The following is a 25284-nucleotide window of genomic DNA, read 5'->3' as shown; positions in this document are numbered from 1 at the left end:
CAGTGAAAATATATTTTGTTATAATAATTGTTTATGTGTATTTTTCAGGAATTGCGAGATTTTCAGGGTGTCACTAGTTTGAGTAAAGAGGAATCGTACGCAGCAACAATTCATGAGGTTAGCAACTTTATTTTCAATATTTATTTTTTAGTCAATATTATTATATTTTACTAAAAATTTATAAAAAATATTAAAGTAAGAATAATATAATTATCCTACTATAATATGATAAATATATTTATTATTATTTCAAACAAAACAAATCTTAAAACTATATTTACAATACTAAGACTACATAAAATTATAACTATCATTACGTGGAAGCGTACCAAGAATACTGGCAGCATTACCGCGTTGGATAGCAAGGCTGATCCGTTGACCGAAATAGCTGCAAGCGCTTGGGTTTCCAGTAGCCTTATTGAGGCGCGAACATAGTATTTTGAACATTCTTCGCGCCTCTGGGCCCCACGGGCCAAGTGTCTCGACACCAAACGGCACAAAGATGTATGACTCACTGAGACCAACATATTTGCGACGCTTGCTGTCTTCGGCAGTCGAAGCAGCAGCCCCAGCACCAACTGACGTAACCTGGACATGAGAAGGAGCCAGAGTGTCGACGCAAGTAGCGTCCTTTTACTAAAAAGAATTCTAAAGGAATCAATTTTGAGAAAATAAATGCCTTTTTATTTTTTTTCAAAATACAGGTAGATAGTAGAAACCTACTATTCTTATTAAGTGATTTAGTTTTAAGAGATTTAATGTTTGACCTTATTACTGACGCCGATTTCCACTTTGCACGACACGCCACAAACTTGGATACGATTCCCACCATCATATTGCGTCTAACATTGCGATATTCAAAACATATTTGAGAATTTTCTTCCAACTACAACCAAACTATGGAATGAGCTTTCTTGCGCGATTGGACATGGGAACCTAGATACATAATATAATTTAATACTAGTTTTAAGGGTAAATGTATACAATTCTATAATAAAGTCCCAGCCACTGTTCAGGCATTATCTATAAGAAAAATTTTAATGTTTTATAAAAATTGGCTCTGTCGTTTCTTGCGCCGCTCCTTCTCTCTCAGTGCGCCATTTCCGAAGCGGTAGTAGTATCTAGTAGTTATTAGAAATGACATCAAAAAGAATTCTAAAGGAATCAATTTTGAGAAAATAAATGCCATTTATGCCTTTCTTAAAAAGCGTGTACGCTTCTAAAAGACAGGAGACGCTCCTGTCATTCCACTGATGTTTTTTCAGAAAAATGTGTCTGCGGTAATCACTTAGCGTCAGAGCCCGTACTCTTGTTTGTCTTTTACTTCCATAAAATGTCATAAGCCTTATTATAATAAGTTATACGCAAATTATAGCATTTTATGTATGTAAGTATATATCACGTTCAGGATGCTTTTAACGATACGTCACTTGTGAAATAAAGATATTTTAGAAGTTATGAGAGAACAGAGAAACATCTGATGAAAATATCTAAATGAATACATACATACATTAAGAGCGCTTTTGCACTACGTCCGATCCGTATCCCTAAAAAACACGGTCCGAAGTAGTCGTACAACTATTTCTATGTTAGTTTACGCACTAGATCCGGCTTCCATCATCCGATTTCTTTCCGTCAACCATTAGAAATAGTTTTTATTTATTATGTAAAATAGAATTACAATTTCTTATTATATAACAGGCCAAAAACCACAGAGGTTTGTCCAGCATGTTAGAAAAAATACTTTTATCGCCTACAATAAATATTAATATTAACTTATAAATACACTAACATAGTTCATATATAAATAGTTCTCTACACAGACACGGATCGGATTCAGTTCGGATGTAGTGTGAAAGGGCTCTAAGACTTCGAAATAGCCTATATATAAATAAATACGAAAGGTCTTAAGCTTATTATAGTCATCGGTCAATCTTACGCAATAGGCAGATCTAACCTAGACAGCCCAAAAAGACACTGTGTACAATAAGTTATAATAAAATAACAGGTATCTTGAAATTACCATCTGTAAATATTAGTATTTAAATTGTTATGATTAAATATTCAATTAAAATTTTGACATTATGTCAAAATGTGAACATCCACCCACATCATATTGACGTGATTACCTTCTACAACCGCGCGTTTTCTTGCCTCCAGAAGTTTCTTGCCTCACGGTTGCAGTTTTCCCGAACCGATACAACTAAGGGACCTTCAGGCTTCAAGCATAAAGCATATACTGGCAAATTAAAGGCCGGCATTGCATCACTTGACCCCTGGTGTTACGGATGTCTATGGGCGGTTGACTCTCACATTCCCATCACATGACACTCTTGCCCATTTGCCCCCTCTAAAAAAAAAGTGTGTGTGTACTTTATGTAGGTACGCACGAAAGAAGTTCTTCTTCTTTGACGTTATAAAACAAAAATCCTTAAAAAAATATTATCCCTCGTGGAGTTTTACGTTTGTCGAAAAAACAATATTGTAATAAAAACAACCAATCAAAAATATTATCATACCGCATAATTTAATTAAACATCATTAAATTATTTGTATACAATTATAAAGATTTTTTTTTAACACTTGTTGAAGTTGAAATTATTTAATTCACGTCCATTGGTTGTGGTTCAGTAGACATATGAGTTACAATAGGCTTGGTGGCTGAAGTATGATACAATAATGGTCTAGTTTACCAGCTTACGTCAGGGTGTCGAATTTGCGTGACGGTGTGCGCTCGCATCGTAAAAAATCAGTCTAATAATTTTTCCCTAACGCGGCATAACAAGTACTATAACTTTTAAAAAATATTTACGTAAGTATAATTTCTCATTATAACGCTACTCTAACGACTCAGTAAAATCCGAATATTAAATTTCCTAGTATTTTTTTGATTAACGCGAGTGTTACACATTTAAATAAAACACTTTTAAAGGATTAAAACGCGTGTAATAAAAAAAAACACCCAAATTTCAATGGAAAAGATGGTCTAAAATTATCTAACACCTGGAATCCAATAATCTCTAAATTAAAACCCATGACTACATATACCAAAAAAGAAGAGGACACTGTCAGTAAATTTTGCCAAGAACCATCTGTGTACAGCAAATACCACCTCCGAGGAAATAAATGGCGCTAAACTTCATAATGACAACTATGACAAATACTATCTTTGACTCACTTCATCTGCAGTCCCCAAAGAGTATAATAATATATAGGGAATTTACTTACCACGGAGCGCACAACCGAAAGCACAACGTCTCGGCATTACACCAAAGTTCATAAATTCCACAAACAAAAGTGTCTCTGTCACAAAAAGTAGAAGTTCACAGAATAAGGAGATTTTTGGAATGAATTCGCAACAGCAAGGCGGAGGAACACAAGGCTCGACTCGACGCACTTACACTTCGATTTCAATACCAAAAATATGCAAAATGGAACACGAGAGCTACATACATGCGCCAACGCTAGAAGTAGCCGCCATTTTATAACCAGTGGGCAGGTTTCAAAGCGAGTGACAGCTGACAAAGCCCTAATTTTGGGGCCAACTAACAGATGGCACTACAGTTTACTGAAAACGTCACTTTAAGGCGACTGTCCCACCCTGGCAGTCCCCATGAAAACGAGATCTGGAAAGGTCTTGAAACGTCGGGTTAACTAAAATAAAAATGTAGCTTTTACGCAAACATCAAATGTAAAACCGTTACAATTACACGCGTTTTAATCCTTTTTTTAAAGTGTTTTATTTAAATTAAATTTCCTGTTAAAAAGAAACTAATGAATACAATATGTTTCAGATGTTTCTCAGTCTAGATTTGTACAGAAGACCACTGTTGATAGCAGATAATGAAGATTTTGTGGCAAATGTTAATAGAAAGGTAAGGCATTTAATAAGCTAGAAGTCCCGGGTTCGAATCCCGGCAGGTGCAATCATTTATATGATGAATATGAATGTTTATTTCCGAGTCATGGATTTATTTATGTATTTATATATGTTTAAGTAAGTATATTGTATTAAATATGTCGTTGTTTTGTACCCATACTTACAGGTTTTGCCTAGTTTGGGGCAAGATAATTTGTGTTAAAGTGTGTCAATATTATTATTATTATTTATACGTCTAGATGTCTATCTATCTATCACAGTCTTGTGACAGCTGTGAAAACGTCGAAACAAATTGAGACTGGCAGTTAGCCTATATTTTGAGTAATTCACGCACACTAACACAAAGTGTCATACAAATCGCGAGTGTGAGACGTAGCTTGTCACGTACACTAAACTAATATTCCTGTCCTGTTTTCATCGGTTGTCTAACAGCAAGAGACTCTATCTAGACGTATAAATTATCTAAGTACCTAATCAAGCAATCAATTCTGATGATCGTAAGCTGGTACAAAATTGCCATTTAATCGTTAAATTTCTTTGATGTGGTAATAGTTAAACATAAATGACTTTTTTTCGACCGCCCTAAACTATTTAGTAACTGAATTTTATTAACAATAAGATCCATTAAGATTTTTACGCCCGTTCTTCTTAGGTCTGAAGTCATATATTATCGAATGGGTAGTACATTTTGAGGTACAATAAGTGATTTAGAATTCTGTTATGAATAAAAATCAAAGAATACATGCTGTGTTTTCTATAAACAATACCGAATCGAAAAAAGTACTCTTTAGAATTTTTGTATGTTTAATTGAATGTATAGGTGTTATTAAAATTTTCGTAAATATTAACGACAGGGGAGAAAGTATTAAAATTAAATATTTGCTCGATACCTGAAGTTTTCTATGTCTAATTGGTTCGGGAAAACTGCTGTTTTGCTAGCAGATGATTTAAAAAGATTACCGAGAAGTCTAGTTTATCGCGAGTATGGCTAAAAAGTGTAATAAAACAATGAACCAGCTATCACAAAAAGATACAAACATAAAAAGATCATACGTAATAACATTAATGTGAATTTAAGGTCACATATGCATTATATTTCTAGGAAATGCGACGCTTAGAAGCATTTTGGTTAAGAAACCGACAGCAAGAATTACAAAGAGAGGCTAACATGCTGCAGTCATATATGTATAGATTGAGATCTCTGAATCAGCAGTTTGAACAGCTTTTAGGTAAATTATTTTTTTAATAACGTCATCATTATTTAGTAGTAACACGCTCATGAGAGTACAAACGTTATATACTTCAAATTCAGAATTTGTATAAGCTCCTATTAGAAGATATGAAGCACCAAATAGGAAGCCACGGAGAATTTTACCAGTTGGAGGCTCCTTTGCACAGGATGCCAGCTACATTATGGGTACCACAACGGCACACATTTCTGCCGTGAACCAGTAATTTGTAAGCATTATTGTGTTTCGGTCTGATGGGCGCTGAAGCTAGTGAATTTAATGGGCAAAAGAGACTAAACATCTTATGTCTCGAGGTGACGAGCGCAATTGTACTGACGCTCAGAATTTTTGGGTTTTACAATAATCCTGAGCGGTACTGCATTGTAATGGGCAGGGCGTAATCAAATACCATCAACGCAATGTCCTGCTCGTCTCGTCCCTTATTTTCATTAAAAATAAGGAAGCAATCTTTAGCCATCCTTTTTTTTTAAAAGACCAAGAGGCTTATGTGATGGGAGGTGGTTAGGCAACCGCCCATAGACTTCCGCAACATCAGACAAGAGAAGCGTTGTCGCCCATTAAGTAGTTTTTTTTTAATTTATTTAATTATAAAAGTATGCACAGTTGGTACTTAAATTTTACATCTCGCCGAAATGTTGCAACATTTTGTTGGCGAGATTATGCTCTATGCTTGAAGGTTCCTAAGTTGTGACAGCTTTTAAGAGTCTTGTCCCACCGCCAACGAGTAAGCAATGAAGTATCGACTATTTACTCACTTGCATACGTATAATAGATAAAGATCCCGTGTCAGCAAAAGTAACACAATATATTGATAGTTCTTCCTGTTCACACCAGTCCACACTGTCTGAAGAGAACTGACTGTCCACAAGTTTGTCGTAGCGATTAGAGCCATCAAAGATAATATACAATCTGAATTGCTCGACTGTCAGATATTTCACCAGTCTTCCAGGATTATTTGTGCAGGATGCCGGCTAGATTATGGGTACCTACCACAACGTACCAAAAAGCTGTAAAGTGCAAGCATTATTGTGTTTCGGTCTGAAGGGCGCCGTAGCAAGTGAAATTACTGTGCAAATGAGACCTAACATGTTATGTCTCGAGCGCTATTGTATTGCCGCTCAGAAATTTTGGGTTTTTCAATAATTCTGAGCGGCACTGCATTCTAATGGGCAGTTCGTATCAAATACCATCAACTGAAATTCCTGCTCGCCTCGTGCCTTAATTTCATAAAAAAAAAGATGTTATAGTCGCCGATACGCTCGCAGCGGTCTTCTCTACCACTACTACAAGTACTGACATAAACAAAACAATCAAAATTCATCATAGGCATGAATGTTCCTTGCATTATTTCTTAATTTTTTTACAAGTGACTGTTAGGCTCAGTAACCACCAAAGTAGAGAAGAGATGCGACGAGAGAGAGCTGCGAAGCTGCCAGGTTATTTCCACCAGAGTGGAGAGGAGATGTGAGCTGTGTTTATAGCAACGCTTTTTGGTGTGCGAGAGGGCAGTGGGGAAAACACGAATCTCCGCTCAGCCGCGTCGCTTGATGGCTCGACGCGGCGCAAAATTCTATAGACCAATAAAACATATCCTCTTCACTCCACTTGATCCATTTCCACGGAAGCTAAGCGGAGAGATGTAGAAATAACGAAATCTTATTGGTTATTAAAATACATCTCTTCTCCTCTCCGCTTTGGTGGATACCGGACCTTACAGTTGATTTACAAAGCGGTTAACTTAGAAGCCATTTTTATGGAAAACAACTACTTGGTATGCAAAACATCAAATCGATCCATCTACAACCCTGCAGCAGAAATTTATTAGAGCCAAACCAACTTGGCGTTGCGTAGAGACATCGCTTCAGTGTGTGTTTATCATGGGGAGTGTTCCGAAGAGCTGTTTCACCTGATTCCTGCCGCCGAATTCCATCTTCGCACGACACGCCACAAGTTAGGATATCATCCCCACCATCTGGATGTGTGGCGGTCCTCCACAGTGCGGTATTCAAGGAGCTTTCTTCCACGTACTACAAAGCTGTGGAATGAGCTTCCTTATGCGCTGTTTCCGCGACAATACGACATGGGTACCTTCAAAAAAATCATAGTATTCGCATACTCATTCCTTAAAGGCCGGCAACGCTCCTGTGATTCCTCTGGTGTTGCATAAGAATGTGGGCGGCGGTGATCACTTAACACCAGGTGACCCGTATGCTCGTTTGCCCTCCTTTTCTTTAAAAAAACTCATATCTCCTTCATTTTACATTATACACAAGCGAAATGTTTAGATAGTTAATTTGGACCTGAGGAAGGTTAATGTGTTAGTTCTATTGACAGATTCGATATGGTCACAGAAACAAAGGCCAGAGGAATATCTAGAAAGAAGTGTTGCCAGTACTCTGTCATTACGAGATGCGCTGGCGTTGGTGAGCATTCGCTTACGAGCGGCAGCGAATTACGCCCAAAGTAGTCTTCGGTCGATCGATGAAGCTTTGCCGGCATGGAAACTTGCATCTATAGGAACGTAAGTGTTCACAAAGGGGAGAATGCTAGCGATTCCAACGAGGGTACAGTTTGAAGGTACGAGGTGAAGCTGAGGGTCTCAATATACTCTAATTGAGATACTGCACATTCTTTCGTGTAATTTTCTTGCCACTATTTTACAGGTAATGGTTGAGGCAATAATTAAAGCATCATCTGGTTGTTGCTATGATTCATGGCAGTAATATCGCATTTCCAATCAGTATGGTTATTGTGTAATGTAGTTATTTTTATTTCATTATAATTTAAGCTGTTAAACATTGTAAAAGGCAATATATGTATATAGTTTATAGAATTAATTTCTAAATTAGAAATGCTGTAAAGTTTGCTTGAATAAGTAAATATAATAAATAGTAATATATCTTATATATAAAATTCTCCTGTCACAATGTTCGTCCCCGTACTCCTCCCAAACGGCTTGACCGATTCTCATGAAATTTTTTGAGCATATTGAATAGGTCTGAGAATCGACCAACATCTATTTTACATACCCCTAAATGTTAAGGGTGGTCCACACAATTTTTTTTTTAATTTTTTTTACATTTTTTTTAAATTTGTTTGTTTATGAGTCAGCATTAAAAAATACTTACAACTTCAAACTTTCACCCATCTACGATCAACAGTTACTTTTGTATCGCGATTTTAATATCGGCAATGCAACGTTTGCTGGGTCAGCTAATATATATATATATATATATATATATATATACTCAATTAATAATTCCTGCCTAATAGACGATAGATGGAATTATATAAATGAACAAAAATTTTATCGGTTACCAACAAACATACATACAGGTGAAGCTTATAAAAAGCGTATAATAAATCTTATATCTTTAAACGAGCAAATATATATACATAAACATATATATATAATTTGAATAAAAAAAATGTAGTTTTATTCATGTTTTAATGAGAAACAGCTACAATATCATTAGAATACAAAGGTAAATTCCGCCACTTTAAACAAGAATGTAATAGCTCAGTTGGGGCACTGGGTGATCCGGAAAGCAGAAGTCCCCAGTTTGAATTCAGATGTCCAATTAGTTTCTTTTTATGTTCAATTTTTGTACATTCCGGATGTCCGCATATTAGTATTAATTTCTAAAATAGAAATGCTGTAAAGTTTGCTTAAATAAATAAAAATAAATATAGCATCTAACGATAAGCTTCAACTCATCAATAAGTTATATGTATTGTTATCAGAAGTGGGATAGAGCGAACAAGAGCGTGTGCTGACGCGAGCAGATTATTGTTACGAGCGCGATGCTTTGAGCGAGGTGCGAGGCGTGTTTTGGGTGTGCAGTCTGCCCCCAGAGCGGCCAGGACCCTCAGACTGACTCTGGACTACATCTTCACGGACGCCTTACATGACCGCAAGTATGGAATTTAGGTTTTTCCCGACCTCTCAGCCATAGGCGCAACCGTTGGCATCATCATATTTGCATGATCACGATATTTTACCAAAGAAAGGCTCCTTTGCACAGGATGCCGGATAGATTATGGATACCACAACGGCACCTTTTTCTGTCGTGAAGCAGTAATGTTAAGGCATTAAGAGTTGAACGCATTAAAAAACGGTTCTTATGGCACCTTGCTTTTTCTTGTGGGGTACATAAGCAATTGCCATCGTACTGCGATAAATTGAGACACTTTAACTTGAAAAGTCTTTCTGTTCGACGACAAATGCTAGATCTAATATTTTTATACAAAATAATTAGAAATCAGCTCGACAGTCCATCACTCGTGCACTCCATCAGCTTACGAGTTCCCCGCCGAGTACCAAGGCGTGCGCAGGTCGGAGCTGGCCTGTTCCATCAGCCATTTGCCAAAACTAACCTTAAGCAATTTTCTCCCATACCAAGTCTATCAAGAACTTATAACTCCATCTGTGGTGAAGTAGATATTTTTAAAGATTCTTTACCTGCTTTTAAAAAAAATATTACGAGATTGTTAGGCGCCAAAATATGATTAATATTCTTCTTCTTCTTTTTTTTTTCTTTTCAAATTCGTATCTTGATTTTATAATTCTTGCTTTATTTTATATAATTGTTTTCTTGATGTCACGGAAGCAAAGACTGTGCATGTTGTGACACCTTAATTTGTTGTACATTCAACTTATTATTTGTTAATATTTGATATATTTTAAGCATATTAGAATGTAACAACTACTGGTTGTCCTATAAATAAATAAATTACTGTGTTTCGGTCTAAAGGGCGCCGTAGCTAATGAAATTACTGGGCAAATGAGACATAACATAGTGCCACTCAGAATTTTTTGGTCTTTCAAGAATCCTGAGCGACACTGTATTGTAATGGGCAGGGCGTATCAATTACCCTCAGCTGAACTGCCTGTCCTGCTCGCCTCGTCCCTTACTGTATAAAAAAAGTAAGTAGTAATTTTAAATTAAATGACTCTAATTACTTAATTATCAAAAACAATAAATTATTAAAGGAAGTTCGTGCCAAAATTACTCAGTACAAAAAATTGTGAAATAATAACAATCACTAGATATATTTTAAGGATTTATATTTCAATTTTTTTCAGATATCAAAGAGCTACCGAGACTTTTATTCAGTTCAAAGAAGCGATGGTTGAATTAGTTAATTCAATTAATCAAGTGAGTATTAATTTCCATAATATTCTTAGAATGATAAAAAATATAAATCAGTTTAAGGGTAAATATAAAATGGCATTGTTAAAAAAACAACAGGAAGCTGAAAATTTTAATTATTGTGTATGGAAAGAACTTCCCTTATATAAATATTTTTCATGATTAAACCATAATATTTGCAACTCGTTTCATATTACATTTAAACTGACACATTGACACACTCATATATTTATACAACACACACACTCATATATTTATACAACACACACACTCACAAACACACTCATAATTTATACAGAGGTTGATACATTTAGAAAAAGTTTAGATCTGCATTGTTATCGTTATTAGTTTGCCCTCTTTACTATGTATCCCACCTTACATCTTAGGGAGATGGGAATGGCTGAAAACCAGCGCTGCATGAAAATATTATTTCAGGCAGCATAAGCTGAGCCTACTCCCTTTTGTCTTAATGTATGTTTTGTAATAAGCTGATATTGTATACTTAAATTAAGTTCAAGGCAATAAATTTTATTATTATTATTATTATTATTATATTCTGCTGTTGTAATGCCCAGTATGTGATAGCAATAAATGAACGAAATTCTCACACGTTTGTGTATTGTATCGGTGATTAGTATTCGGAAAGGGCAATATAAGAACTGTAAAATGGCGATTGTCAAAGCTTCGAACCTTCAGTTAAAATTAATCCAATCACGATGAAATAATATACTTCTAATCAAGGACTCGAAACAACTCTGAACATTGATTTTGATACAAAGACGACTATGTTTAAATAAATTATTCAGTATCTCATATTTCCTGCCCTAATTATTATCAAGTAATATTTATGGCTAATGAGTCATGAAATCTTTTTGGAGTTCTCTTTTAAAGTGTCCCGTAATCTCGGAACGTTTCTGAGTACTTGCAACAATATTTTTGAAGTTAAAACTTCTTTAGCGGCGTTGAGCGGCTTTTCTTGAGATGGGTATAAAATTTTAAACTCGCGTCAGTTCTCGTGGCCTTATCGAAAATTCGTAAGACAGTCGTTGAAATTATGGATGAAAGTTGACCTTTCTGCGAGATAAACTCTTTAAAAACAAACCAATCCAAAATATTTAAAAAATGCACAACGTTAATGTTCAAGTTTTCACTTCTGCCGGCAATCCCGGAGTGCAACCCGTTATTTTAATAAATGTTAGGTATACGCAGTTGTACACTGTATGCTCGATGAGCAAGTGCCTCTTTAAACGATTAGTTACAAAAACGTCGACCTCAATCTGTCCCCACCAATTTGTGCTGCTTGTTTCAATTAGTTGAATTGCATCGTCAAGTGTTAACTCGATCGACACCTATCTATATACAGGGTGTCCCAAAGTTATGGGACATGAAGGGAAAGTACCTTAAATATCGAAGATAGGCTATTTTACTGAAAGGTGACTCTATGCTATTTTTAAAAGTAAGTAATTACTTAAATCGGGGTGTTTTTTTTTACATTTCAGTAGGTTCAATTCCCAGGCGAGGCAAGTAATTTTTATAAAATCTTTGAATCCAGAAGTACTAACTTTTAAAAATAACATAAACTCTTCTTTCAGTAAAATAGCCTATCTTCGATATTTAAGGTACTTTACCTTCATGTCCCATAACTTTGGGACACCCTGTATATATCATTAACACGTGAGAACCAAAAGAATTAAATAGTTAAAAATTAGATCAGCTGAATAAAGACAGAATTAAGTCTCTCTTCAAATTTTCGGGATAATATAAGTGTCCTCTATAGCCTTTTCTGTACCTACCCCTGACAACGTGCGTGAGGACGGGTATGTCTTGTATTAGACAAACGAGGGGTATTTCTTTTATCTAAACGATCAATACGCTCTTCACATAGCGTCGTGGTTTTCAAGATGTTCAAGAATTTTTCAACATCTCTCTCTGTTAGAGGGTATTTGATTACACGTATGTATAGTCTCGTCTGTTCAAATTTATATAATTAGAGTTCATAATGATGCCATGGCCAATATGCCTTGAATTTACTACTTTTCTTTCTCATAAAAAAAAACACGGCGACGTGTGAAATTTTTTATAACACAATTTTTGGCATTAAGTCATCTAACTGAATAATATTGTGTTGAAATAACTGTAAAAATTATGAGGAAGCTTGTGATAAAAAACTTGGCATAAAAACTTATTTTTATTTTGAATTACTTTGAATCAACGCCTGTCAGACGTGACATAAACTAAAAGATAACGATACAATTATTTGTATATTCGTTATAGTCGTAAATATTTATTAAATAAAATGTTAAGACCTTTAAGAAACTTTTTAAAATATCGACAAACACCTCATTCGTTTCAACGAAGATCAAACACAGACCAGGTTAATATATTTATAAATGGTAAATCGGTACCTGTTCCAAAGTACTATACTATTTTACAGGCATTGCGAAGTCACAAAGTAACCATACCTTCATTCTGTTACCACGACCGGCTCTCCATTGCTGGTAACTGCAGAATGTGCCTTGTTGAGATAGAAGGTATGTGGAAGCCACAAATTGCCTGCAGTCTTCATGTAGCTAAGGATATAAAAGTTTGGACCAATACAGAAATGACACAAAGGGCTCAGGAAAGTGTTTTGGAATTCCTTTTAGTTGATCATCCTCTAGATTGTCCAATATGTGATCAAGGCGGAGAATGTGATTTACAAGATCTAACAATGAAGTTTGGAAATGACCGGACTAGATTTACAGATATCCATTTCGAAGGTAAAAGGGCTGTTGAGGATAAAAGCTTAGGTCCTCTTATTCGTGCAGAAATGACTCGATGTATCCATTGTACACGCTGCATTAGGTTTGCTTCTCAAGTTTGTGGTATGGATATTTTGGGAACAACAGGCAGAGGTGGTGAAATGTTAGTCGGCACATATGTTGACAAGGTGTTTCTATCTGAACTTTCAGGAAATGTTATCGATTTGTGTCCGGTGGGATCATTAACTGCTATACCATACATGTTCAAAGCCAGACCATGGGAAGTCAGACAAGCTAATTCGATTGATGTAACAGATGCAACTGGTACTAACATTGTCATCAATCATAGATTCGATAGAGTTTTGAGGATACTGCCAAGGGAACACGATGAAATCAACCAAGAATGGCTATCTGATAAGGGGCGATGGTCCATTGATTCAATCGAATTGCAGCGATTGGCTACGCCGATGTGTAGATCTCAATCTCATTTATGTCCAATAGATTGGGATACTGCTCTAAAAAATGTATCACAACTTATAAGAAGCGTAAATCCCAACAGAATAATGGCTATTGCTGGTCCTCACAGTAATGTTGAGACTTTAGTGGTGGCAAAAGATTTTCTAAACATGCTTGGATGTGAGAATACTTTTACTGAACGTGGATTATCATTTTCTCTGATAGGCCCCGATTTACGGGCTTCTTATTCACTAAATGTTAATATGAAAGATATCGCTACAGCTGATAGAATACTTTTGATAGGAACGAATCCAAGATTTGAAGCGCCTGTATTAAATGCGTGGATAAGACAGGCTTACGTAACTAATGAATGTGAAATCTTTGCTGTTGGACCTACATGTGATTATAACTATCATGTTAATTACATTGGAAGCACAGTTGAATCTCTGAAGTCTGCAAGAAACCTATTTGAAAATTCTTGTAGGCCCCTTATATTTGTTGGTATAAGCCAATTAGAATCTTACCATGCAGCTAAAATTATGAATGAAATAAACAAAATAATGATTCCCAGCACTGTTCCTAAAACGTGGGGAGTTATCAATGTTATCACCCTTGACGCCAGTTTTGCCGGCGCTCTTGAAGCGGGATGGCAACCTGGCGCACTAGACGCTATCGATAATTTATGTCCAGAAGTGATAATATCTCTTGGCGCTGACGATATATTTTATCGATGGAGAGAACCAGACAAATATACAATGATTTATGTTGGATTTCAAGGTGATAAAGGAGCTGAATTATCCACATTTGTTTTACCGGGCTGTTCTTATGCAGAATCTGGCGGAGTGTATTTAAATATGGAGGCTCGTGCTCAGCATGCTCTACCTGCGATAACTCCTCCCGGCAAAGCTCGTCTTGACTGGAAAATATTTCGCGCCTTAGCTGAATATTGCGGACTATGCATGTTCTACACTGATCGCGATACTTTGTGCTGTCGATTAGGCCAAATAAGTCCAAATTTTATAAATTTAGGGCCATATCAAGATAAGCTATTTGGTGATTTGATTCCAAAGCTAATTGGACCCGAGAATCCTTCATATAATGAAAATGATAGTATATGTGTTAGGATGAAAACAATAAAGGATTATTACTGTTCGGATGTTTACACATGTAACTCATGTACGATGAGAACTGCCAGAAAAGCTGCAGAGGAGAACGAGTGTTCCCCATATGGTACAATCTTTTAGTCAATAAACTTTTATTAAATGTCTTTGTCTTTAATTTTATGTAAATTAAAATTAATATATCAAAACTAAGATGAAGGAAACTGGTTTATTCACCTATTAATTACGATGTAGATAAACTTATTTTGAGAATTTGAGTAGATAATGAATAAAATAAGGAATGTAAATTAAATATTTGTCAACAGGTCTTTCTAAGTAACATCGACAATTTAACCGTTGTTGAAAAGGATCTTGCTGAAGGTCAACGAAGACTAAGGGAGGCTAGAGTTAACGATATTTTGAATAAAGGTTTAGTAAAACTACAATATAATGGGCCTTTATAATGAAATAAGAAATAAGATTTACCAAAGTGTTAATTGATTAGAACAAGCAATTTCATTAAAAAATTAAATTAGAAGCGTCTTTTTGACATGCAATTTTATTTTGATATCTCAAGACTGAAAGAAGGAAAGATTAGTTATAACAGTTAAGCTAAGAAAATTTTAGTTTCATTGTTATTTTGTGAAGCAAATCTTGTAATATTGTTTAACTTATATGGTTGTATGCTTTCTTAGTGAGAGTTTTAGTGTACCTTCCTACCTATTAAGATTGTAGATGTGGATTAAGAAAACATGCCTTTCGTGTTATTTTTTCGTATTCCTCATACTTCTTCTTACCACATAATTCCAATATTTTCTAACAAATATCATGGCAAGTATTTTTGTTGAAAAGAAATGTTTAAGTTGGTGGCAATTGGAAAGTGTGACTCTCAAGCTAATTTCTTTCATGTAGTGTTTCCAAATTGTTTCGAGATATGGCTAAATCACCTACTTATGAATTGCGCAAAAGTAGACACTTAAGCCCTAAATTTTACAGATTAAAAACTGGAAACTCTCCTGTAATTTTTTTTTAGTTTGCACGAGAGAATAAGTGGCAGTGATCACTTACCCCCAAGCGGCTATTTAATACTCCTACATCATAAAAAAAATTATACGTTTAGACGTATAATTTTTTTATAAATGATGATTATGAAATATATTATTGTGTATTTATTATGTTATTGTGTATTTATTTTGTAAAGGTAGGATAGGTATAAGAGGTATAAATAAATTACAACATACAAAAACACAATCAAATTTTATTTAAATATCAAATATTGTATTGTCTAACACGATTATTATCTAATATGTTTCACATCAATATTTAATAATGGCATGCTTAAAATCACAAATATAGTTGAGAATGAAGTTAAGATGACAGGGCCACAGGAAGCCTTAGATTTAGTAAACAAATATAACATTAACATTAAAATAGAAATTCTGAATAGAATCTATATTGTCATGAAGGAACAAGATGGAGGTGTAATTTTAGTTAGTCACGAATAATAAAATAAGCTTTGATGGTAGAAGGAAAAAGTGATCAAAAACCTATAAACGGAGAAAGAAAATGGATAGAATAGACACAAGAAGAACACATTCACAATATTAATACTCATACACAATACATGGGCTTAAATGCAAAATCTACAAAATGTTATAATATGAGTATGATCTCAAAATAGTACGATTAATAAGGGCTTAAAAACTATGTTATTTTGTGCGACAAAGCTTTTCTTTCCAAAACTTTGTAAGCAATACAAATTCTTACAGGACTAGATTAAAACTTCGGCTGTCGATGAGCTGACTTGAGGGCCAAGACTGATATGTTGTTATGATGTGTTACGTACTTACTTGGTCATTACTGCTGATACATTTGAGTAGCAGTAAAGATGATAAAATTACTGTAAATGCAACCTAAGATCTAAAAAAGTTCCTATAAAATACAATTTTAGGTCTCCAAATTACCTAAAATACTGTGGTTAAAATGATTTATTACGATACTCATGACATTAAACTCTATGGCATATTGTACCATCGTTCAACGTTGTGTTACAACGGTACTGCTAAACAGTATTGTCAATCCAAAAAGCCCGAAAAATAGGCTAGATTTGCTTAAGTGCCCCTGCGTACTAGGCAGCCAACATAACACCTTGTATCGTAGTTAGTCTAGGCACTAGGCGGCCATGAATTTCGGGCTGCAGCAGCCATCAGAAGGAGCAGCACAAAAGGCTGTTTTTGTTAACTGACATTAGGCTATTTGAGTTATGAGCCATGTGAGCAGAGGACTGGTCATCAGTCTTCGCGCATCTATCATGGCAGCCCACGGTAATTTGTGTTCCAAATCTGGACTTTATCGCTATGCTTAACAGTTACGCGATTTTATTTGGTTATAAATTGGATGTACAACCTAGTGCGCTGAGGTTCTTAATCAACCCCAAAGTCTAAAGCTTTTTTATACACTTTAAAAATATGGAAGCACTCTTGCGGACAGACTGAATTCTAATATTGAAAAGGGATGAATACAAAATATTATTAAAGAGCCTAATACCTCGTTACATGTGACGTCGGTAGGGCTTATATTATTAAAGTGTATGAGGATACATCAAGGTACGTTTCTGGGACCTCAACTGTTCTTACTTGTAACATGCGAAAAATCTAGGGGTTGAACAATTTAATATATTATTAAATAACAAAAACGTAAACTAAATTCCAAACAAAACAATTACAATTAACTGAATTGGCCAACAATATCATTAATTGAGATCAGCAAGTTGCAGGAAAACGCTGTTGTAATGAAAATATCAATAAATATTTTCTCGCGTTTAGACTTTGGTTATAGTCTTCAGTCTGCGGCTTCGAAGACACCTGAAAAAAATTACAAGAATATTTATTATCATTAACATAGCACTACTGATCAGTAGATAGTGGAATTATAAGATGTATAGATACGTTTGTAAATTTCAAACTCAATTCTCTTTATTCCAAATAGGTTTTGAAAATCACTTATTGAACTTCAAAATCAAGCACCAATTCGAAACGGTATGCCTAAGTCCTGAGAAAAACGGGTGCAAGAAACTCGGTGGGTCCTTTTTAGGGTACGGAACTCTTAAAACTTCCCCTGACCTTAAGACGTAACACTTATAGGATCACTGTGTAGTCCATCCGTCCATCCATCTGTCTGTCAAGACCCTTTGCCTGGGGTACGCGTAGAGATATTGAGTTGGAATTAAAACGAATTTACTCCGTAGACTTACGGTCTCTCAAGAGTTTTTTCACAGCTTCAAAGCTGTGAAAAAATCAAACTTCTAAGTTAACATAACTAAGATGCGGCCGTATTTTCCGTTTACCCAGAACTATGAAATTGGCAAGTAGTATCGTCTTATGCTAGAAAACAGGGTCATTATCCAAGGCACGGCAGTCTATATTTTGAATTCAGTTAACCGTGTCATGTGGGGTATCGTATTAAAGAGAACAGAGATAGTTTTCGATTTAGGATGAAGAATGAAAACAGCCTTTGCCCTTTTTATATGTATACGTAGGTACCTAATAATGTGTGCGGAACTCTCAGTGGGCAAGTCCGACTCGTATTTCTCCGGTTTTTGTTTACTATTTTTTTTAATGAATATCAGGGATGAGTCGAGCAGAACGTTCAGTTGATATGCCCTGCCCATTACAGCAGATTGCCGGTCAGGATTCTTAAAAAACACAAAAATTCTGATCGACAACACAATTGCGCTCGTTACCTTGACACATAAGATGTTAAGTCTCATTTGCCTAGTAATTTCACTAGCTACGGCGCCCTTCAGACCGAAACACAATAATGTTTACACATTACTGCATCACGGAATTAGACACCCATCATCTAGCCACTGATTACCAGGGAGAATATTAAAGATTAGTTGTAGGGTATACCGGCTATGATACAATATTTACCTCAGTACACCGCGATACAGCATGAACGCACCATAAAATGTAAGAATAATGGTGGCTGTCCATACTGCTGTTAGCAACGGAGCGCTGCCCTCTGAAAAAAAAAGAGAAAATACCTTTATCATTCCAGGTATAATAATACATAGAAATATAAATAAGAACCTTTTTAATTAGCTAAGAGTTCTTATTATAATGCTAAACATGCGTTTCTTTGTTTGAAATAGCTAATCTTTGGATCTACTAAATTAATTTCAATTATTAGATTTTAAGAAATTTTGTGAAGTCTTGAGATAAAGCGCTTCTGAACTGCAATATATGCATTCGAGACATGACATCAACGCATGTTATTAATGGTTACGATACACACAGTTACCTACAAATATATTAATCAACCATCGCATTAATAAAATATAAAATACTTACTGTTTATGTGTGATCCCAGTATCTTTCTTAAGTTTTACTACGCAACCCGGCATTTTAGTTTCAACTATTAGCAAAGTTTAACAGAACATTTGGCACGTCAACGTCACACATTGTTCGAGACTGGCTCGAATACGGCCGCCCACATTGGCGTAGTATTAGTTGCCGAACTTTGAGACTACGCCTGCGGTACCTAGTTGGAGCGAAGCGGAGAACAATCCTTAATCTAAGACTTTATTACAAAAATCTAAATTACATACGACATTACGTCAACGCATGGGAATTTTTCTCAATACTTCACAATATTTCTAAAAGTATATTGTTTCGTGAAATCTTGTATAAAACGAATTATTTATAACACTTAACACTATACAATGATAGCACCTCGATCGGAGCTCTTATAACATCAACTATCGTCAAGCTACAATCAGTAACTCCGTAGATTATTCAGAATAAACAGACAAAGACAAAAATTATTTTTCTGTCATAAATACCGTGCAAACATTCAAAAGACACTAATTCTATTCATATGGTTCATACACGGACGAGTAAAATAATAAGGACTTCGTGTTACCTTACATAACAGTGAGGCACCAAAACAAGCCGGAAAACGTGTAAAAACATAGCCCCACGCATACACTTACACTAATACAAGCCGATCGGCAGCCATTATGAGATTTGCCATCGTCTGTGACAGATCAGTTTGCGTCGCAATCAAATATTTTAAAAATGCCGTCGTGCGTTGTGAAAAAGTGTAAAAACAATACGATATAAGGTAATGTATTTGCGGATATATGATTATTTAAGGGAGAAAAAATTGTGTATCTGGTATACCCCGTAACCGCACACACACTAGCTAGAGGTGCTTCACTAGCTAATATCATGGCGCGGAGTCCTTCTTTTTTTACTAGTCCGTGGGTTCGTACATAATAATGTCTTAAATTTTTCCGGATCCAGATAGTTACTTGAATTTCTATTTCTTTATATCCGACTGTAACAAACCTAAGTATCCATCGTGGTAAACATGCTGACGATGCACCGTCCAGCTTCGTCCCGTTTTCTCCTCCCGAGGTTCTATCGCCAGGAGGTCTGGAATCTCGTCGGCTTCACCGCTGCAGTTAGCCCATTCGATCGTCACGTATCTGGTGAATGTATTCTTTAAGTTAGCCTGTGTTGGTGTTAACTGTGGAATAAGTTTTCTTGTGCTGTTTTTTCAGGTCCATACGACATAGGTAACTTCAAAAATTAGCGTATACTGGTGAGTATACAGAGTGAGGGCCATGAGGCGGCAGTGCAGGATCACTAAAATAACCCGTTGATAAGAAAATTGTAATTGTTATTAGGTCGGTTTCGATGGTACAAAGTTATCAACAATTTCATGTAAAAATATATTGTAATTATTATTAGTGCGGTCTCTATGGTACGAAGTTCAAGGTTCGAGTCCCACATCGTTCATAAAATTTTGTTGATTTTCAAATTTTATTTGTGTATTTATCTTAGAAGTGATATCACTTTAAAAACATAACAAATGGGTACGAAGTTATCAACAATTTCATGTAAGACATTGTAATTGTTATTAGTTTCGGTCTCTATGGTGTGAAGTTATTAACAATTTAATGTAAAATATTGTAATTTTTATTAGTTCCGTCTTTATGGTACGAAGTTATCAAAAAATTCCTGTAAAAAATGCACAACTAATATTTCAATAAGATCTACAAATATCTCTTTAGCGAGTCATCTTTACAAACTTTAGCGACCGAAGGAGCACGATAATTATCAAAAACAGGTTTGTCCATTTGCAAGGAGTAAATAATTATGTCCCACGACTTTTTATTATGTAAACTACAATTAACTAAACTGATGCTATATAACACCTTGTTACGAATGTGGTATGAGACGATTTTTCACAAATGTATCATTTCACGTCTGGTATTACAAGCTATACATAATATAATAAAATTTTAGACGATCCTAGAAAATAATCTAATTTTAAGTTATTTCAAATTATTTTCTTCTAAACGCAACCAAACTGCAATAAACATTTTGGTGAAACTCTATATTCTCTAGCAACACCAAGGAATAACAATAATAATTTTGACATATAGAAAAATGCAGTAAGAATAATGCATTACCTGGAAGAAGTTCTACAGGCGCGTCGCGGTGGCACTAGAAGTTGGCGAGTGCGGGAGCGGGCCCCGGCACGACAAGGGCCCCAAGAGCCCCAAGGCCCCGGCTGTCCTAGCTCCGATTCATTGCAGCCGCATTCTACCTCACATATCTCGTCCTCCTAAGTAGGTATACATCGTTCCTCATTGTTAATGATTACATTGAAAACAAGTAATGAAAAAAATTTTCATAAGCTAATGACAGGACATTTTGCATTTCATGTCATTTTTTTAATGAGATATTTTTGATCTTAATGAATGTATTAAATTTTAATATGAATTAACTATACAAATCAATGGAGAGCCATTTTTTTCCTTCGATATACTGCGAAAACGGTTCAATAAACCTGCAACGGTTTACTGACATATATATCAAGAATATATTGATAGGAAAAAAGTTAAAATGTTTATTTCTTTAAAGGAGAATGGCCAGCATCGTATAAGCTCCATACACCACTTACAAATATTTTTGTGTCTCGATAAATAAAGCTTGATAATTCTTTTTTCATTCACAATAATATTTTAATGGTTGGAATCCCAGATTCAGAGAAATACAATTTTAAAGAATGTTAGGTTAGGTTGGTAAGAAGGTAGTCCTCTTTTGCATGAACATTAATTATAAATAGTTCAATAGAAGATAGAACCATACCTGATGGTGCAAAGGTGGCGTGACAATCCTCCCGGGCAGCGCAGTGAAGCATCGCCACGGTTCTAGGAAGGCTTCCGAAGTGGGTTCGTCGGTGACGCTGGTCAGCTCGCACCTGGCATGGGACAGCTTAACTCCCCAGCCGCATGCGCCGTCTGCCTCCTCGCCAGAAGATGTCTAAAGTGTTATTATTAGTATCATCATCGATAGACTTACAACATACAACCACAGCGTTTCACATTTACAGGGTTCCGCCTTGTTTAATAAAAAACCCTCAGATAAAACTGTCGTCATTACGACCTACACAACACCCGGTGGATGAATGTCTCAAGCTGTAGACAGTTGAAGGAAACCTGCACTGTCGCCCAAACTGACACGTAGACTTATCAGCCTCAACAGACATGACATCCGTATAATGGTGGGCAACCTAACGGGTCACACATAAACAAACACCTTTTCACAATCGGCGTAACGGACAGTCCTAAGTGCAGAGGCTGTCTGGCCTAAGACGAAACGGTCGTTCAGTCGGTAATCTTGGAAAGTGCGGGGGTGGCCAACCAACGGACAAAAACCTTAACAAATACGAGGTGTTCCAACACTCATGTACGGAAGTGAAAGTTGGGTATGGCAGAAGAAACATGAAAGCAGAATAAATGCAGTTGAGATGAGAGCGTTGAGAAGTATGATAGGAGTTAAGCTGAGTGACAGGCTAAGAAATAGTGAGATAAGGAAACGTTGCGGTCTGAAGAAGATGTTGTGGCAAAAGTCGAGAAAGGTATGCTGAGATGGTTTGGACATGTCGAGAGAATGAATGAAGAATGATGGACGAAGAAAGTGTATAAGGCCAGTGTTAATGAAAGTGTTGGAAGGGGAAGACCTAGGCGGACGTTTCAAGATCAAATCAGGGACGTCTTGAAAAAAGGCCAGGGCAAGAGTACCCTAAACCGGAGAGCATGTATGAAAGGAATAATGAAAGTGGACGAAGGGAAACAAGTATGTAAGGATTGTAGCAAGTGGAAAGAAGTGGTCTCTGCCTACCTCTACGGGAAAGAGGCGTGATTTTGTGTGTGCGTGTGTGTAAAAAGTCAGCTACGCTTGGATATAGCTCTTTAGTATTTTGAATAAGCTAACTCACACACTGACAATTCAAAATCTGTCACGCACTACGGGACGATCAGGTCGTCTTTACGCTAGTTTATTCTAAATTTGGTCTTATTAGTTTTGTATAAAATAATAATAATGCTTTATATTATTGTAAGATGTATGTTGTGTTGTATGGTGTGTATATTGTAAGTCCAATTTAACCTAATAGTTCCGAACAATCAACCGTGCCAGTTGCTATACTGATTATCAGTTAGTTCATTCGTATTCTTTGAATATACTAAAGGAAAACTGTTTTTTACGAGATATTATATATTACTAGCTGACCCAGCAAACGTTGTATTGCTGATATTAAAACCGCGATACAAAAGTAACTGTTGATCGTAGATGGGTGAAAATTTGAAATTGTATGTATTTTTTAATGCTGACTCATAAGTAACAAATTTAAAAAAAAATGTCAAAAAAATTAAATAAATCGCAGTTTAATACTAGAATGAAATGTACCTGCACATGGCAACCCAGCAATGGTCTAGCAACAAGTCGGAAGCAAGGTTCTCTGGGACAAGGCGCGCGTTGCTCCGTTGGAGGACAGCTACGACCTGGCCACACCGCTGTGCTGAGGTGCTGTCTGTGGTCACAAAATTATATACAACATAATTTAGAAACTGTCATAACCATAATGTAAGCACCAGGAACAGACATAAGCTTATAATGCCTACTACTCGGCTAAGTCGAGTTAGTAAGTCTTTTGTGGGGCGATGTATATGCTTTTACAACAAGATCCCAGAAAACGTTCAAAACATAAGTATCTACGTTATTCAAAAGAATTGTTAAAAAACGTTAGTGAGGTTTACCTCTTTTGTGAGGTTTAACCTTTAGGTTACTATAACATAAATTTAAACTTTCTTAATGATACCACAGATTGGGAATGGAGCGACCGTCCTCTGGCTATTAAATAATAAGTTTAATTGTAAACATATTTTTTGATGAAAAAAAGCCCGCTGAGTTTGTTGCGCCCATTCTTCTCAGGCCTGACGCATTCATTTTGGAGTGGGTGGTAGTTTTTTTGACTTTCAATAAGTGATGTCACATCCTATTTTGATTAAAAATATTTGAATTTGAATCTGAATATAACTGACAGTAGACAAGTAGAGTCACGCTGACCTAAAAATTATAGGAAGTGGTGATACGAGCAATACGCTGACTTGATGCTTATTTATACATTTCGCCCACCTTCCGTTCCACGTTCCATTCCACCTCTAAGGGTCCTTGACAGCCCAAACACCAGCCTATCACACTGAGGCATAGATATGTTTCATTAGTTCAGTAATTTCATTATCAACGGGGCAAAAAAGGTGCCAAGTTTTACAAAAAGTTGATTTGGAACATGTTTATAAGCTCTAGTGTTTAATGGTGGTGTCATTTGATTGCGCAGTAGGTAAGTTGGAGGGAAAAAAGCGCTCTTTTCTCATTAACAGTTAAAGTAGAGAATCTCCTGACCAACAGAGTTGTTCATATATGGAAAAGATTGCCCAAGGATGTGGTTAAATCAAAATCTGTTAATCAGTTTAAGAATAGACTGGACAAACATTTGAATAGATATGGCAAATGATATAGACGCATCAGCGAAAGCTGCTTAGTCTATTATAAATAATAATAATAATAATCACAAACCTAATACGTCTCATATGACTTGCGGTAGAAGCGTCCCCACAGGAACAGGCGCTGGTGTCCCACGGACCCCACTCTCCGACCTCGCAGTCCACACCACATGGCACATAGCACCACGACTCACGAGCTTCCGTTGCCGTTGCATTCTAAACAATTCCAGGATAATAGCCAGGCAAATTAAGTAAAGCAAAATAAATATTAGGTTTAATCTGACGTTAAATTTGCAGTTTTGCATGGTCAGGGTCTAAGTAGACATCCGCAAAGTGATATTCTGTCCTGAATGGTATTGCACTAAATGTTTATCCAAGATAAGATTCGAGCTACTTACTGGACAGAACGAATCATTTACAAAGGCTCCATCACTTCGAAGACAACGAACTGATCTACGTTTGATACCCTCACCACAAGGGGATCCACCTGAAATCAAAAAAAAAAATGTAGCACATACAAACAATAGAATTTTATTAATATTAAAGGTTTGCGTAAGATGTGTATTAAATAAAATTTTTAATAAGTTATTTTATACTTTCCAGTTTTTGAATTCGGTTTTATTAAAAGGATTTTTTTTAATCAAAACTGATTCTTAGTGTCAGTTAATAATAATAATATATAATCAACCTGAATGAAAACTCCTAAAAAATTGTACACAAAAAACAATTACATCATCCACCTAAACAAAAATGTTCATAAAATGAAAACTACTGGGCCAAACTATGTAAAATTTTATGGGACTAAATGGCATCGAACTAAAGAAGAATTACATAAATCGGAT

At 35.8% G+C, this 25284-nt stretch overlaps 2 protein-coding genes across 2 annotated transcripts in view; one reads left to right on the top strand and one right to left on the bottom strand.

Annotated features, from left to right (window-relative positions):
• Window positions 1-66: 66 nt before the first annotated feature.
• LOC126969449 (uncharacterized) lies at window positions 67-15055 on the top strand. Its single transcript, XM_050814881.1, has 7 exons — window positions 67-117; window positions 3795-3875; window positions 4983-5109; window positions 7465-7651; window positions 8875-9048; window positions 10217-10289; window positions 14907-15055. The coding sequence occupies exons 2-7, from the start codon at window positions 3795-3797 to the stop codon at window positions 15042-15044; spliced, it is 780 nt and encodes a 259-aa protein (XP_050670838.1). The 5' UTR covers window positions 67-117; the 3' UTR covers window positions 15045-15055.
• A 763-nt stretch (window positions 15056-15818) lies between these two features.
• LOC126969410 (thrombospondin type-1 domain-containing protein 7A-like) overlaps window positions 15819-25284 on the bottom strand; it is a 131965-nt gene continuing 122499 nt past the window's right edge. Inside the window, exons 22-29 of the mRNA XM_050814810.1 lie at window positions 24841-24929; window positions 24516-24658; window positions 23346-23469; window positions 21744-21917; window positions 21062-21216; window positions 19932-20071; window positions 18513-18603; window positions 15819-17444 (exon numbers count right to left, since the gene is read on the bottom strand). Of these exons, the coding sequence (XP_050670767.1) occupies window positions 17402-17444; window positions 18513-18603; window positions 19932-20071; window positions 21062-21216; window positions 21744-21917; window positions 23346-23469; window positions 24516-24658; window positions 24841-24929 (959 nt within the window). The 3' untranslated portion in view covers window positions 15819-17401. The remainder of the gene's footprint in view (window positions 17445-18512; window positions 18604-19931; window positions 20072-21061; window positions 21217-21743; window positions 21918-23345; window positions 23470-24515; window positions 24659-24840; window positions 24930-25284) is intronic.

Source organism: Leptidea sinapis, chromosome 18 (genome assembly GCF_905404315.1).
Source record: "Leptidea sinapis chromosome 18, ilLepSina1.1, whole genome shotgun sequence".
Taxonomy (NCBI): domain Eukaryota; kingdom Metazoa; phylum Arthropoda; class Insecta; order Lepidoptera; family Pieridae; genus Leptidea; species Leptidea sinapis.
This window is presented reverse-complemented; position numbering and strand designations above follow the sequence as displayed.

What these genes read in the sequence shown, in the direction of transcription:
- LOC126969449 (XM_050814881.1), top strand. Translation starts at nt 3,795, where the DNA reads ATGTTTCTCAGTCTAGATTTGTACAGAAGACCACTGTTGATAGCAGAT. An exon ending in GCAGTTTGAACAGCTTTTAG is followed by an intron (nt 5,110 to 7,464) that starts GTAAATTATTTT and finishes TTCTATTGACAG; the next exon opens with ATTCGATATGGTCACAGAAA. An exon ending in GACGCCTTACATGACCGCAA is followed by an intron (nt 9,049 to 10,216) that starts GTATGGAATTTA and finishes AATTTTTTTCAG; the next exon opens with ATATCAAAGAGCTACCGAGA.